At 39.1% G+C, this 12,475-nt stretch overlaps 1 protein-coding gene across 1 annotated transcript in view; it reads left to right on the top strand.

The window, feature by feature from the left end:
• Positions 1-3,063: 3,063 nt before the first annotated feature.
• SMYD3 (SET and MYND domain containing 3) overlaps positions 3,064-12,475 on the top strand; it is a 385,279-nt gene continuing 375,867 nt past the window's right edge. The window contains exons 1-3 of the mRNA XM_009321269.1: positions 3,064-3,188; positions 6,666-6,729; positions 12,168-12,301. Of these exons, the coding sequence (XP_009319544.1) occupies positions 3,064-3,188; positions 6,666-6,729; positions 12,168-12,301 (323 nt within the window). The remainder of the gene's footprint in view (positions 3,189-6,665; positions 6,730-12,167; positions 12,302-12,475) is intronic.

Here is a 12,475-nt window from a genome sequence, read left to right as displayed (position 1 = left end):
CCCCGACAATGCAATACCACTTCAGTAGTATGTTTAGGTACAAAGTAGATGATCATTATATTTGAAAATAAAGTAGGTGTGTTTTTCTTTATATAAAAGGTCTTAGTTCTTGCTTGAGTAAGTGACTCTGATCATTGATGGTTAGGTGTAGTTACTATCTTTTAACTCTAAGTATTTGTCATTCTTGCTACCTCTCAGAAAGCTACTTCTCCCCAGTGCTGCTCTTAGGTTAAAAAAGATTAATTCATATACTCAACACAATGAAGTGTGCAAGTGGAGAATATGGGAGATTTTTGCATGACTTTTAGGGACATAGATTTCAAAGGCTTCTTACCTGTTGTACTCTCGTTTGCCCAGACCCAACAGGTTACATGGGACCCGAGAGCAGTGTACAGAATAACCTTAGGGTAGAAAAACCCAGCAGCCTTATTTTAGAGGCTGTGGGCCATGGGGCACGTGGAGGGTGGCTTCCCCTCTGCCAGCTGATCCGCAATTGCAGTGTGGGTCCAGGGCACTGGCAGGGGAGAATGGGGGAAGCCCTGAGCCTGCCAAGCTGCCCCAAGTCAGCACCCAGGGCACCGGAGGGGCTGGGAACCCACGCTGTGGACATGGCTCACTGGCTGTGGAGGAGTGCTGCTTGCCAAGGGCTTAGATTTGGGATGTTGCAGAGGCATACACCCTGGGGTTGTTGCCACCTGGACCCAGCACGCTTCATCCTTGTCCCCAGAGCTGTGCTGTGACTTTTGGTATGCTGGAGCCAGCCCCCCTCCCCGCAGTGCCTGGTGCCCACGTGGGTCAGCAGCGGGGTAACAGCTGGGGACCAACTGTGCCACTAGACTGCATTATTCTTTTGCTTGGAGAGAGGTGAGGAAAGAAAGTTGTAATTGCATTTAACATAACTGCTCTGCTCTCAGATCTACCAAATTTAAAATGTCTGTTTGTTATTCACATCTTTATTTTTATTACTAGAAGACAGAAACATATTAGTAAAATGATGGATGACATGTTTGCTTATTGTGGGTATTGATTGCTTTCACTTTGTGACAGGTCTGAAATGCACACACTTGAGAAAATCCAAGTAGACTTTATGTACTTGATGTGTTCGACTGAATCGCAAAGGTCTAAGAATTTGTTCAGGAAATTAGTTCAACATGACATGCGTCTGTAAGAGCCGCTCTTTTGTTACATGTATTATAGGGCTGGATTATTAACTGAAAAACAATATCAATAACAAAAATGCAGTAGGGGATTTGTGTGAGATTGCCCTTTTGTCCTGCAAGCTGTGGCAGAAGCAGAAGTGTGAATAAACTGCATAGGAAGGAGTGTTGAGCTCAGTCTGGTAATCAAATATTCTGTTATATCTGACACTTATCTTGTGAGTAGGGCTGAAAGTCAAGTGCCTGCAATCAGCAGAGAAGTGTAGACGCATTTTCATTATAAATTAAGTAGTCTAATTGTATTTGGTTGGGTTTTGTTGTGGGTTTTTAAATTATATTAGGCCCTTTCCTGACAAATAGAAGTATTTTGTGCTGTTTTTAAAAGGGCACATGTTTTGTACGTTGTAAGAGTGCAGGTGTGGCTCTGATAGGACCTGACAGTCCAGCCAAACCCTTGTCAACCTCTTCTCTCTGTGATTCAGGCTTGGCACATTCTTAGGATTTTAGCCATGCGTTTTCATGCTGTCTCCCGTGCTGCCACCCATACTTGGGGAGCAGCTTCCCATAGACCCAGCTGCCTCACCACTTGTTGTCAGCCCCTCCTTACAGTACTCTGGACTTCTTGTACCTTTAACAAAAAGGAATTTAAAAAAAGCCAAAAGGAAAAAAAGTTATTTTGCTGGGTAGGGTGTATGTGCCATTTCCAGTTGAACTGTCTTACTATTTTTTTCCCAATCTCATAGGTTTTCTTTCGTCTCCTGTCCATATCAATCCCTTGGGACTTCCTCACCCACCTATATATTCAGGTTTATCTTTTTGCCTTCTCAGTATGCATTGGGAGAGCTTGTTCTGTGAATAGTGTTTGTAGACCATCATGATGAAAAGAATTAGTAATATCCAAATTCCTCAGGGTAAAGATTCTTCACCTAACCATAGCACCATGCTAGAGGACAACTGACAACCTCTGCTTACTTTATTCTTGTGGGTTTTTTTTTTAGTACAGGCTAAGATCCTCACTTGTGCTGGCTGTTTCATAAGGGGTTTTGGTCGTTTGGAAAATCTTGCTGAAGCTGTATTGGAAAATTAATAATTTATTTTCAATTGCTGCATCTTTCTTTCCTTTTCTATTGCAGCAGAAACTTTTTCAGAGATTAAAGTATTACTGAATGCATTAGATCAAATTCTGTGCATTTTCTCATCCATGAAATTAGTCATATTATGCAAGAGGGAGTGAATACCTTGTGAGTAACCTGGTACTATCTTCAGATGATGTTTACAGGTAATGAGAAATGCATGGGAGTATTTGACAATGACTTTAAAATTGTTTCAATAAAGCAAATAACATTAATAAAATACTGAGAAGGACAGGAATAAACTAGGCAAATTGTCTCACTTTTTAAAATGTTCTAAAATACATGAATCCTATATATATGAATACATGAATCTTATTCCTGAATTCTTTATATTCAGATTAAGTGTTTTGGATCATGCTGTTTTACATTTAAAATGTCATGTAGCAAGATTCATAGATGCTATAAATCTAAAGGAATTTTTTTAGTCCGAGAGGGAGGAGAGGATTGGAAGAAAAAGCAATGATTTCATTAGTAGCTTTACTATTCAGCTCTGTAACAGGCATTCTACATCTACTTGTTGTTCAAAGAAACCCCAAAAATTGAATGGATAGTTCATTTGTTATACGGTCCCAGCAGGGAGTCACCTTATTCAAATAATCTGACTGGTAGTGTCAGTTTGGCAAAAATCCAAGTTTTGAGTGATGGTCCTTAGATTTTTGTGTATGTATGCGTTTGTTACTGCAACATCGTTAACCTTAGGGACAAAAGATACAAAGGAAATAATCCTATAAAGTATTGAAACTTCGGTGGGTGCTGAAGGAGTTTGGTCCTTTATGTCGACAGGTCTACTAATTGTTTTACAGAAGAAAGAATTAATAAGTGTTGGTGACTTAACACCAATGATTCCAGTAAATCCTGGCATCTCTTGGAAAAATACCAAGAGGTATACCAAGGCAAGGTATGCTTGCAGTATATTAAGGTTGTTGGATCTAGCCTTCAGACGGAAGAACGTGAAATCTGTAGGAGAGACTTCTCTGATAGTTATGAGCATTCATTCATTTAAATCTGGCTCCAGAAAGTTATAATTACTCTGCTTTGGGAATCTGTTTACTTGTTGCTGCTGAGACTTTTTGGTACTTTAATGTGTATGGAGCTGAAGTTACAAATGCTCTGTTATCAAAGTTTTAAGTCATTACTGTGTTCTGATGAATAGCATTTAAAACAAAAAAAAGTCTGCCTTCCAAATGGTTTTGCTCAGTCATTCTCCAGTAGGGCAAGCACTTAGTCATTCAGATACTACTATACAACTATGAAGAGAAGTTTGATAGAGACTGCTAGCATGGATGTAGAATGTTGAATGCAAAGGAAGTATCTAGAAAAAGAGAGGCTCTCTGTGGTTCTGTACAACCATGTAGAACAGACCTGTAAAGAGCAACAGGGACACACTGCAGAGTGGCGGTCTGAAGGGCTGTGGCCGTGCGTGTGGGGAGCTGAACAGCAAACCAAAGTTCTAGGTGCTTGGCTTTCTTTTTTTGTTCTAGGTCAGTAGGCAGATTTTTAGTGGTAATGTTGCCTGCAGTGTTGTGAATGGTTCACTGGCAGACTCAAAAGGTAATAAAGCAACAGCTAAACAAGCTAAAGTTCTTGTAGCGTCTTCTTTCAGTAATTTGAAAGGTCTAGCTTCAGAAAAGTTTTAATCTATTATTTAATCTGTTGATTGTGAAATGTCTAGAAAGAAGGTGTGGATTTCTTATAAATGATTCTTTTATGTCCTTGATACAATGTGCTGCTTAGTATTAAAAGATGTGTCAGAACTTGTCTTGGTGGGGAAGAATTTGTATGTGTAGTTTATGAGCATGTATTTATACCTGGACTGCTTCTGATATCCAAATCAATGAGCGGGTCCAAACAGCATTTCTGTTTGTTTTTTGTTGCCTACAGAAATTATTCCACAGAAGTGTATTTCTTCCCAAAATTACTCTGACATGAGCTTCTAATCTAGAATGAGAAATGTGTGCTCCTCTATCATAGGCTGGTTAAAGTTGTGTCATTGCTCAACCTTGAAAATGAAGCAGCTCTCACCAGCTGGCAAAATGAAGATTTCACACTTGTTTCTAACTCTGAATCATTCTCAGGCACTGCACCTTAAAATCAAAAAGCTATTGTGCATATACAAGATTTTAGATTCTGTTTATAGGGATCCAACAGTTGCTAGTTTTTTTTTTCAGTCTCCAGGGCTGGCTTTGCAGGTAGGAAGGTAAAGAAGGCACTAGCAATACATCTGAAATATTTCTAATTTATTTTTCTCCTGGTAGTTAGTAGCAATGCCTACAAAATATTGTGCAACAAAATACTGATTTTTATGCAGTAGAAATGAAAAGATTGTTACTTGATTGTAATGATCTGTACGTAATCCTCCTCTTAATCTTCAACCAATGCAGCTATCTAAACTCCCCAAATGCTTATGAGAGTCCTAAGATAGTGCATGAGCTGTTATTTTTAATAATTCAAACATAGCAATACGTTGATATATTAGCTAAAAACCTTTCCCACGTGTGGGACTTGAGGGAAAGGAGAGGTTGGTTGGTGCTAGAGGATGCTGCGTGGTATTTCTGGTATTCTGCCTCTACTCCTGATAGTTTTGGCGTCACGGCTGAAATCAGTGGGCTAAAATCATCATCCAGAAGTTCTAGACTGAGGTTTGTGGGCACGTTGGTGCTGTCTTTTTTTGATGTGTCCTTTGGAGAGTGTTCTACCATTTTGAAGTCACCATAGAAATTAACATTTGGGGACAACTGAGCTGTGTAAGTAAAAGAAGAAAGGTCATGTCATAAAGCAGTTGAGCTGGTATGCAGCCTCTAAATTACTGATGACAGTGGAGGAGTTTTATTTTGGTGTCAGCAGAGACAAAGAATTACACCTTGTTTTAGTCGCATCAGTTGGGCGTGCGAGTGAAAAGAGCACACCTAGTACCGGTGTGCAGACACCGGGAATCTTGGAGGGAAAGGTCCTTCATCTGATCGTTTGAACTTGCCCTTTCAGTTTGAAATGGGCTGTGTGAGACACTTAGTTATCTCCCAATTAAATTGGAAGGCTGAATTAATCTGTATAATAAGATTTGAGGCAGCTAAATGTAAAGCACTATAGCAACACAAAGATTGCATTACTAAAATTACCTTTTGAGGGGGAGAGTGGCATGACTGATGCATACCTCCTTCCTTGCCTTGCAGAAGGATGGAGAAGGGGGTAGGTAATGGTGACAGTTTCTTGGGTGTAACTGAGCTGCATTCAGCCGCGCACCACTCACAAGGTAAAAGTGGCGCCCTGCGAGGTGCTGTGCTTGGTTAAGGTCAGAGGGATGGCCAGGAATAAGTCTGAGGGGAAGTAATAAGGATTATGCAGCCATACAGTCCAGTTAATTGTGTCTGTAATGTAACTCTCCTGCCTTCAGTTTTAACAACAACAAAAAAGTATATACTGTTTTCCCGGCCTAATGAATGCCCATAAAGCATGTAAGTAACTTTGCAGGTTAAGAGATCAATGTGAAAACCACCCAGTGTTACTAGAATAATGCAACGTGTTCAGTATTTTCTACAGGAAAATAAGAGGAGAGGGGAGCATCAAAATCTATGTCTTGTTTCTACTCGTCTGAAGTAAGCCTCTTGAACTCGTGTATTTGAGGTGTAAGATCTGCTCTGTGTGTGCTTTCACATCTAATATTTCCATAGTGTTTAAAAATTAACAGAACTTCAGCGATGTTTTCTTAACTCATATAACTAAACTAAGACTGCATCAGGAAATAGTATTAGAGTCAGGAGGTGCTTTTAACCTTAGATTGTGCCATATAGCTCTGGTAGTTATCCTTCTAGATTTCACTAGACTTTTATTTTTTTCCCCCAAATGAATTTTTATTTTTGTCTCACTGTCTACCAGTCAGAAATATTTTCTTAAGACGGAAATGTCTGCTGACATGTCAACTCAGACTCTGTTATATAGTTATAATTTTATGTCACAACTGCAGGTTCACAGCAAGGTCTTGCTTAAGACAGATAATGATGCTTGCTTAAAACAAGACTCAAGACATAATAAATAGATTAACTAGTTGTATTGCACAGCTCTAATTATGGTGTTATCTACAAAATCAAACTCCTCAGGGTTATAGCTATATGGCAAAAAACCCCCCACATTTGATATCTTTACTCTTGATCCAAAGTGGCCCCAGAGGTGCTGAGTCACATGAGTAAAGGATTGTGAATATAGCTTTGAGCATAACCATGCACCATTTCTTCTTGTGTAACAGTGCATTTAAGACTACTCTTGTTTTTCAGATATTTTTCTTGCCTTGGAATATTTGAAAATTGCTAGTTATGTAAGAAAGATAAATACAAAGCTCTTTTTGAATTTATAACTGATTTTCTTTTTTTTTTCTAAACAGGCATGAACATCTGCACAGATGCTCTCAGTGCAAGGTTGCTAAATACTGTGGTAAATCTTGTCAGGTAAGATGAAGAATAACAGCTATAAAGGGTTGAAGAAAACAGGCATTTGAATACTTTATTTACAGGGTCTCCATGCATTTTGCGCATTGTCATACCTCCACACTGCAATTTCTTATTTGTAGTTATGGACAGAGTGTATAAACATGCTGCCTTGTTTTATTTGAGTATTTTTATAGTTACAAAGATAAGATTATAATCAGTGCAATAGATAAAACTAAGCTGAAATGTGTGGTGTTTGGTTGTGCTTGGTTAGAGTGGGAGGAATAATTCTTCAGCTTTGCTGGCTGTAGACCGAGGGCTCTAAGTCAATTTTGCAGTAAAACAATTTGTATATCAAGAATAATTTTTATCATGGCAAAGTGTATATTCCAGTTTTTTAAGAGGAAATAAGGGTCGAGAATGTGCAGAGAAGAGGCAGCCTTGGGCAAAACTGCATCTCTGAGGAGGGTATCAAGAAGATGGAGCCAGGCTCTTCACAGTGCTGCATGGCAGGAGGACAAGGGACAACAGGCTTAGGTTGAAAGAAGAGAGGTTCACATAGGATATAAGGAAAAGCTGTTTCACCCTGAGGACAGCCAAGAGGTGGCACAGGCTGGCCAGGGTGTTTGTGTCATCTGCATGCTTGGAGAGCTTCAAGACCCCACTGAATAAAGCTCTGAGCTGGGTCTGGCTTTAGAGCTGACCCTGCTCTGCAATTCCATAGATCCCTTCCAACCTAAATTATCCTGTGATTCTATCCTATGAAACAGTTCTTAAAGGTGTTCAAACCTAAAACTTTAGCTTTTATATTTGGCTTACATTGTCACTTAAGCACGTGCACAGAAGTTGGCAGGACATGGTACCGAATGGACACGCAAGGGTAAATGACTGTGTAACGTCTAACACAGCGGAGAAACAGGCACCTGAGATTTGAACCATGAGGGTCACCTGACAGAACCCTTGAATTTTTAAATGATTCCTCTTTGCTTTGCATTGTGATTTCTGTTTGGTTTTCTAAATAGAGAAAAATGAAGAAAACCAACTGATGGTCAAAACGGACTAGTAGTGATACTCTATTAAATGTATATGAATTTAAGTTTTAAAGTTAAGTCCTTGATAGTCAGTTGTGTGCTTCTATAAACAATTCTGCCTTAGTATAGTCTGCAGTGTTCTCAACATGCCAGAACCCCCCTCCTTTTTGGGATTAAAACATATGGAGGGGTAAAGGAGGAAGATATGTCATTTTGATTCATTGTATGGCAAATGTGTGCAATGTACATTAGGTGCTTACTGTAGCATCAATAATAATGCCACAGGTAGACTTATTGTGGGAGATCATAAGGAAAATATGACTGTGAAGAATATAAAAGACCAGAGTATTTGCAAGGTAAGTTTGAAACAAGTATCTGCCAGGAGAGTCATTGGTAAAGCTTCTATTGGCGAGCCTCTACTGTGAAATGAGACTGTGCTGGCAAATCTGCAAGGTGTAATACAATACCCTGTTCCAGCTTAGGTGTAGTAGCAGTGACGGTAGGAAATGGGGCTTCCTTCTTGGGGGAAACAACTATGTGAACGCGCTTCAAGGATTCACACTGGATAGCCTGAAGCCATCTTGGGAATCTTTGCTTTGTGCTTCCAGCTCTAGGGTTTGTGTGCTTTAAGCCATCCACAGTTGTAGGTATTGATTTCAGTGAGACAGGCTACTGCTGCTAGAAGTAATCTGCACTTAAAATGCTGTGTATTTACTGTTACATAATATCTTGAACTGTTAATATCAATAAATTAATATGGAATTAATATTGTATAATATCCTGTGATATTAGGTAGCAATTGAGAATAACTGCAAAAATGTTGTTTTCTAGTCAAAACACTGAATTTATTGGATTGACAACTCAGGGCAGATGATCCAGACAAAACTGAGACCAGACAGATATGTTTGCTTTTGAGGACTGTCCTCTAATTCATAGTTCTTTTGATAAGCTAGCTAAACTACTGGCTTTATAGCAGCTGTTAGCAAAGCTCTCCTTGGCCAAGCCAAAGGCTTTGTGCTCTACTTAGCTTCTATAGCTTTCGTGCAATTCACTAATATGTGCACTTCTAATTGAACTAACTGTTGAACAAAATAAACAGCAGGGTATTGAATGAAATTGCAGTTTGCACGTTTAAAAAAGTGAGTATTGGCAGAACAGGACTATTTTAGTTTTATAAATACAGATAACTTCGAAATGCAAATTCTGTGGTTGGATTTACAATTTATACTTAGTTGCAGAATGATTTTATTATTTTTTGATGTGTGTTAAATGAATCCTACAACTCAAAACACTCAGCTTAGGCTTAAAAACTGTAAGTATTCTGGAGTTTTCTGGTTAATACATTAAATGAAATCAGAATTAATGTAAAAATCTGAGTTTAAAAAAAGAGATTAATCTGAGTAGCTGAACTAAGTTTAGTATAAAGGCGGACTTTGTGAAGGAAACTTCAAAGTAAATGCAGCAGGGGATTTCTATGTTAGGATGTATCAAAATGAGCCATTTTTAAAGCTGCAAATACCTTGTAAAAATCTTTATTTGATTTAAAATGTCAGGTGGTTAAGAAAAACTGTCTTCGGGCTAACCTACAGGAGAAGAAATAGTCTTTTGAAAGATGTTTCCCTTTCTGGAACTTACTGTGAGAATTGTTATTCTTTAAGGAGATATGTGGGCAGAGCCAGGAGTCCTGAACAAAATTATATGGGAATTAGAATTTCCAGTTTGTAGAAATGTCTATAATGTCAATATTGAAAACTTCAAGTGAGTTGTGCCAAATTTCAAATTTCCCCCCCTTTTTTTTTCCTTCCCCCCCCAGGCCAGTTGAAGCAGTTTGCTTTTACTTTTAACACTTTAATTTACTTCAAAAAATATTAGAAATGTGGGACTGGAAGTTATCACAAGATCCTTTGGGCTGACCTTTTTCGACTGAATTCTGATTTCAGGATCAAGTATATGTAGACCTTTTGCTCTTAAATGTTTTTTTTTCAGTTGGACCTCATTGACTTTTGCACCTCCTCAACACTTCTTTCTTGTAGCCCCTTTCCCACTTGTTGATGCCTAATTTGCCGGAGCTGCCTTCTAGCAGTGTTATGTTGGCTGAGCATCCCTCCGAACATAGAGTTACCATGTCTGCTGCTCCTCATAATCACTGCTGTGATCTCCCCTGGCAATGTTTATTAATTTGGTGCATCCCATAGATTGGAGACCAGTGATACAGATTATAATCCCTGGCAAATGGGAGAGTCGTTTCAGGCAGAATTCAGAATGTGCCATTATCAAACATTATTCAAATGGCTTAATTAAAAAAAAAAAAAAAAAGACATTCTGTAAGAATTTGAACCATCCTTTGGAAATTACGAATTGTCTTTTTAATAAATCAAAACCTTCCAATAGAAAAATATCCCACTTTGAATTTTTTTTTTTTATGAGTTCTAGTCTTTAACTGCTTTTCATTAGCACGTTAATCTGCAGGAAGCATTCATTTTTTTGATTCTGCATAGGAGACCAGAGAAAACTTCATTTCATAAGTATTGGTTTAGGATCTTTTGTAGGGTTAGGGACCCTAGGGTTAGGGTTAGGTGTTTGTGTGTGCTGGTTCAGGGGGGCAGGCTCTCAATCTGCCACCAGTAAACAGCTGTATGCTGCACTATCTCCTAAGCCATGTGGGTGCTGACCCTTTTCACTTGGGTAAAGCCTGAGGAATTGTACTTGGGATACATTGAGCTTGAATGACAGACAACGATTTGGGAGGAGGTAAAAGGAGGGATATTCTTTCTGAGTTACTAAGCATAGTGAAGCCTGGAGGAGGAGGGCTGGGTACTGCTCTGCACTGTTTCCTTGTCTTTCTTTGCCTCCTTCTGATAGTGTTCATTTCTAACAGAGGAAAAAAAAAATCTGTTGCAAAATTGGAAGACCTTCCCTGGCGGGGAGGGAGAAGGGTTGTACCAGGTGGCCATACCTCTGCACTGCAGTATTTATACTCGTGCTGGATATGGGATATAAAAACCTTGACTGAAAGCCGGGATACACAGAGTTAAGAAAACCTCCCACGGAGAACTGTGGGGCTAATATAAGCCCACCAATAAGTATTGTTAGAGACCGACTTTAAAAGTAGGTCTCTCCAGGGTCACAAATCTTCATGGTTTCATATTGTTCTGTAATTTGTATTCTTGTTGTATTGGTAGTGAGAAGAAATATTGTTGAATTTCATTATACTTAATGCATTTGGAGCTTTTCCCCCTCTCCCCGGCCAGTTGGGAGGAAGCAAATGGCAGTCCCTGTTCCAGCGCTCCTTCTGCAGAGGAGTCAGACTAATTCCTTTTTGGCATTGGTTTTGGCCGAAGCGCGTTTTGCAGAAGGCGTGTGTTTGAACTGTTCTTCTCACGTGGGAACGCATCTCAAAGAAACGTGGCATATGATGCTATGTGGTACTGCATATTTCATCTCATTAGGGCTTTATTGGTTGGGTAAGCTATTAATCATTTTGATGTCACCTCTAGCATGTTTAAAATTCTGTGCAACATTTATGTAGGGAGAAAATTTGACAGATAAAGGCTTACTCCAAAGAACAATTTTAGTTTAAGTGGGATAAAAATGCCAGTATAATTATATTACACAGAATGATGTCTGGACATTTACAAGCATGACCTTGTTTCTTCTAGACAAGAATAATTCTATTCAGCACTAGATACTTAACTTTTATTTGTCAGACAGCATGTGACACTAACTGTATTTGGATTAATGCCTTCTTGGTCTCATTTTTTTCCCTTTCAGAGTTATGGGTAAAGGAAATGAAATCACAAATCTGCCATGTATCTGAAAGAAATAAAAAGTCCAATTTATTTATTATGTGTAAGCCAAAGGGGAAAAAAAAACTGAATGAAATAGAATAAATGCTGCTGGTGCTGAAACCTAGTTACCTGAAACAATTCCACGACCTAAATGCAGCTTAAGAAAAAATTGTGTGATAGCCTTTGGAATCTTTATAACTAGCATGTCAGCGTCTACAGGTGTGATGTGCACTAGCACATATCACTGCCTTTCCCTCTTTTTTTTTTTTATTGCTGAATATGTAATTTTTTTATATTAGACATTTTATCATTTTCTGTGTGGCAGTTACTTAACAGAAGCTGTTTTTCTGAGTTCGGGGTTTTTTTCCTTACCAGATATCTATGAGAAAATGTCACCTTCAGAAGCCCTTGGTTAAATTCTGGGGTAGCATAATGATGATACTGTTGTGTCCTGAACCTGCACTGCTGTAGCTCTGGTGTCCATAGTATCACTTACACAATTATTATGTTAGAGGAGGGAATGGCATGATGGGGTTGGTTTGAGTGGATAATCCAGCCTATCCCTTTCCACAACACTCATGTTATAGCTGCAGTCTTAGACTATGGTGGTAAAGCGTGTGTGCTGCTGTTTCCTTCGCAGTTGACATCCGAGGTTGCCTGTGTTGGAGGCTGCCGGAGTCAGTGGACATCAGCACCTGAGGAAGGTCCCCCTCCTGGTCCTTTGGAGCTGACTTTCGGCTCTGCAGCCGTTCCTCCCAGCCCCGCTCAATGGCTGTGATGCTTTTGTGGTTCTGGATCCCCAGGTCCAGCCTATGGCGAGGCTGAGCATGTTTGTTTGTGTGCATATAAATAACTATATATATAAAAAATAGTGTATATACGTAAAAAAAATAGGATATATGTTTTGTAAAATAACATGCAGTTTTTTCTTTCTCTTCCTTTCTAAAA

The sequence above is a fragment of the Pygoscelis adeliae genome, unplaced genomic scaffold (genome assembly GCF_000699105.1).
Source record: "Pygoscelis adeliae isolate BGI_AS28 unplaced genomic scaffold, ASM69910v1 Scaffold463, whole genome shotgun sequence".
In the NCBI taxonomy this organism is placed as follows: domain Eukaryota; kingdom Metazoa; phylum Chordata; class Aves; order Sphenisciformes; family Spheniscidae; genus Pygoscelis; species Pygoscelis adeliae.
Note: the sequence above shows the minus strand (reverse complement) of the source record. Positions and strands in the feature narration are given on the sequence as shown.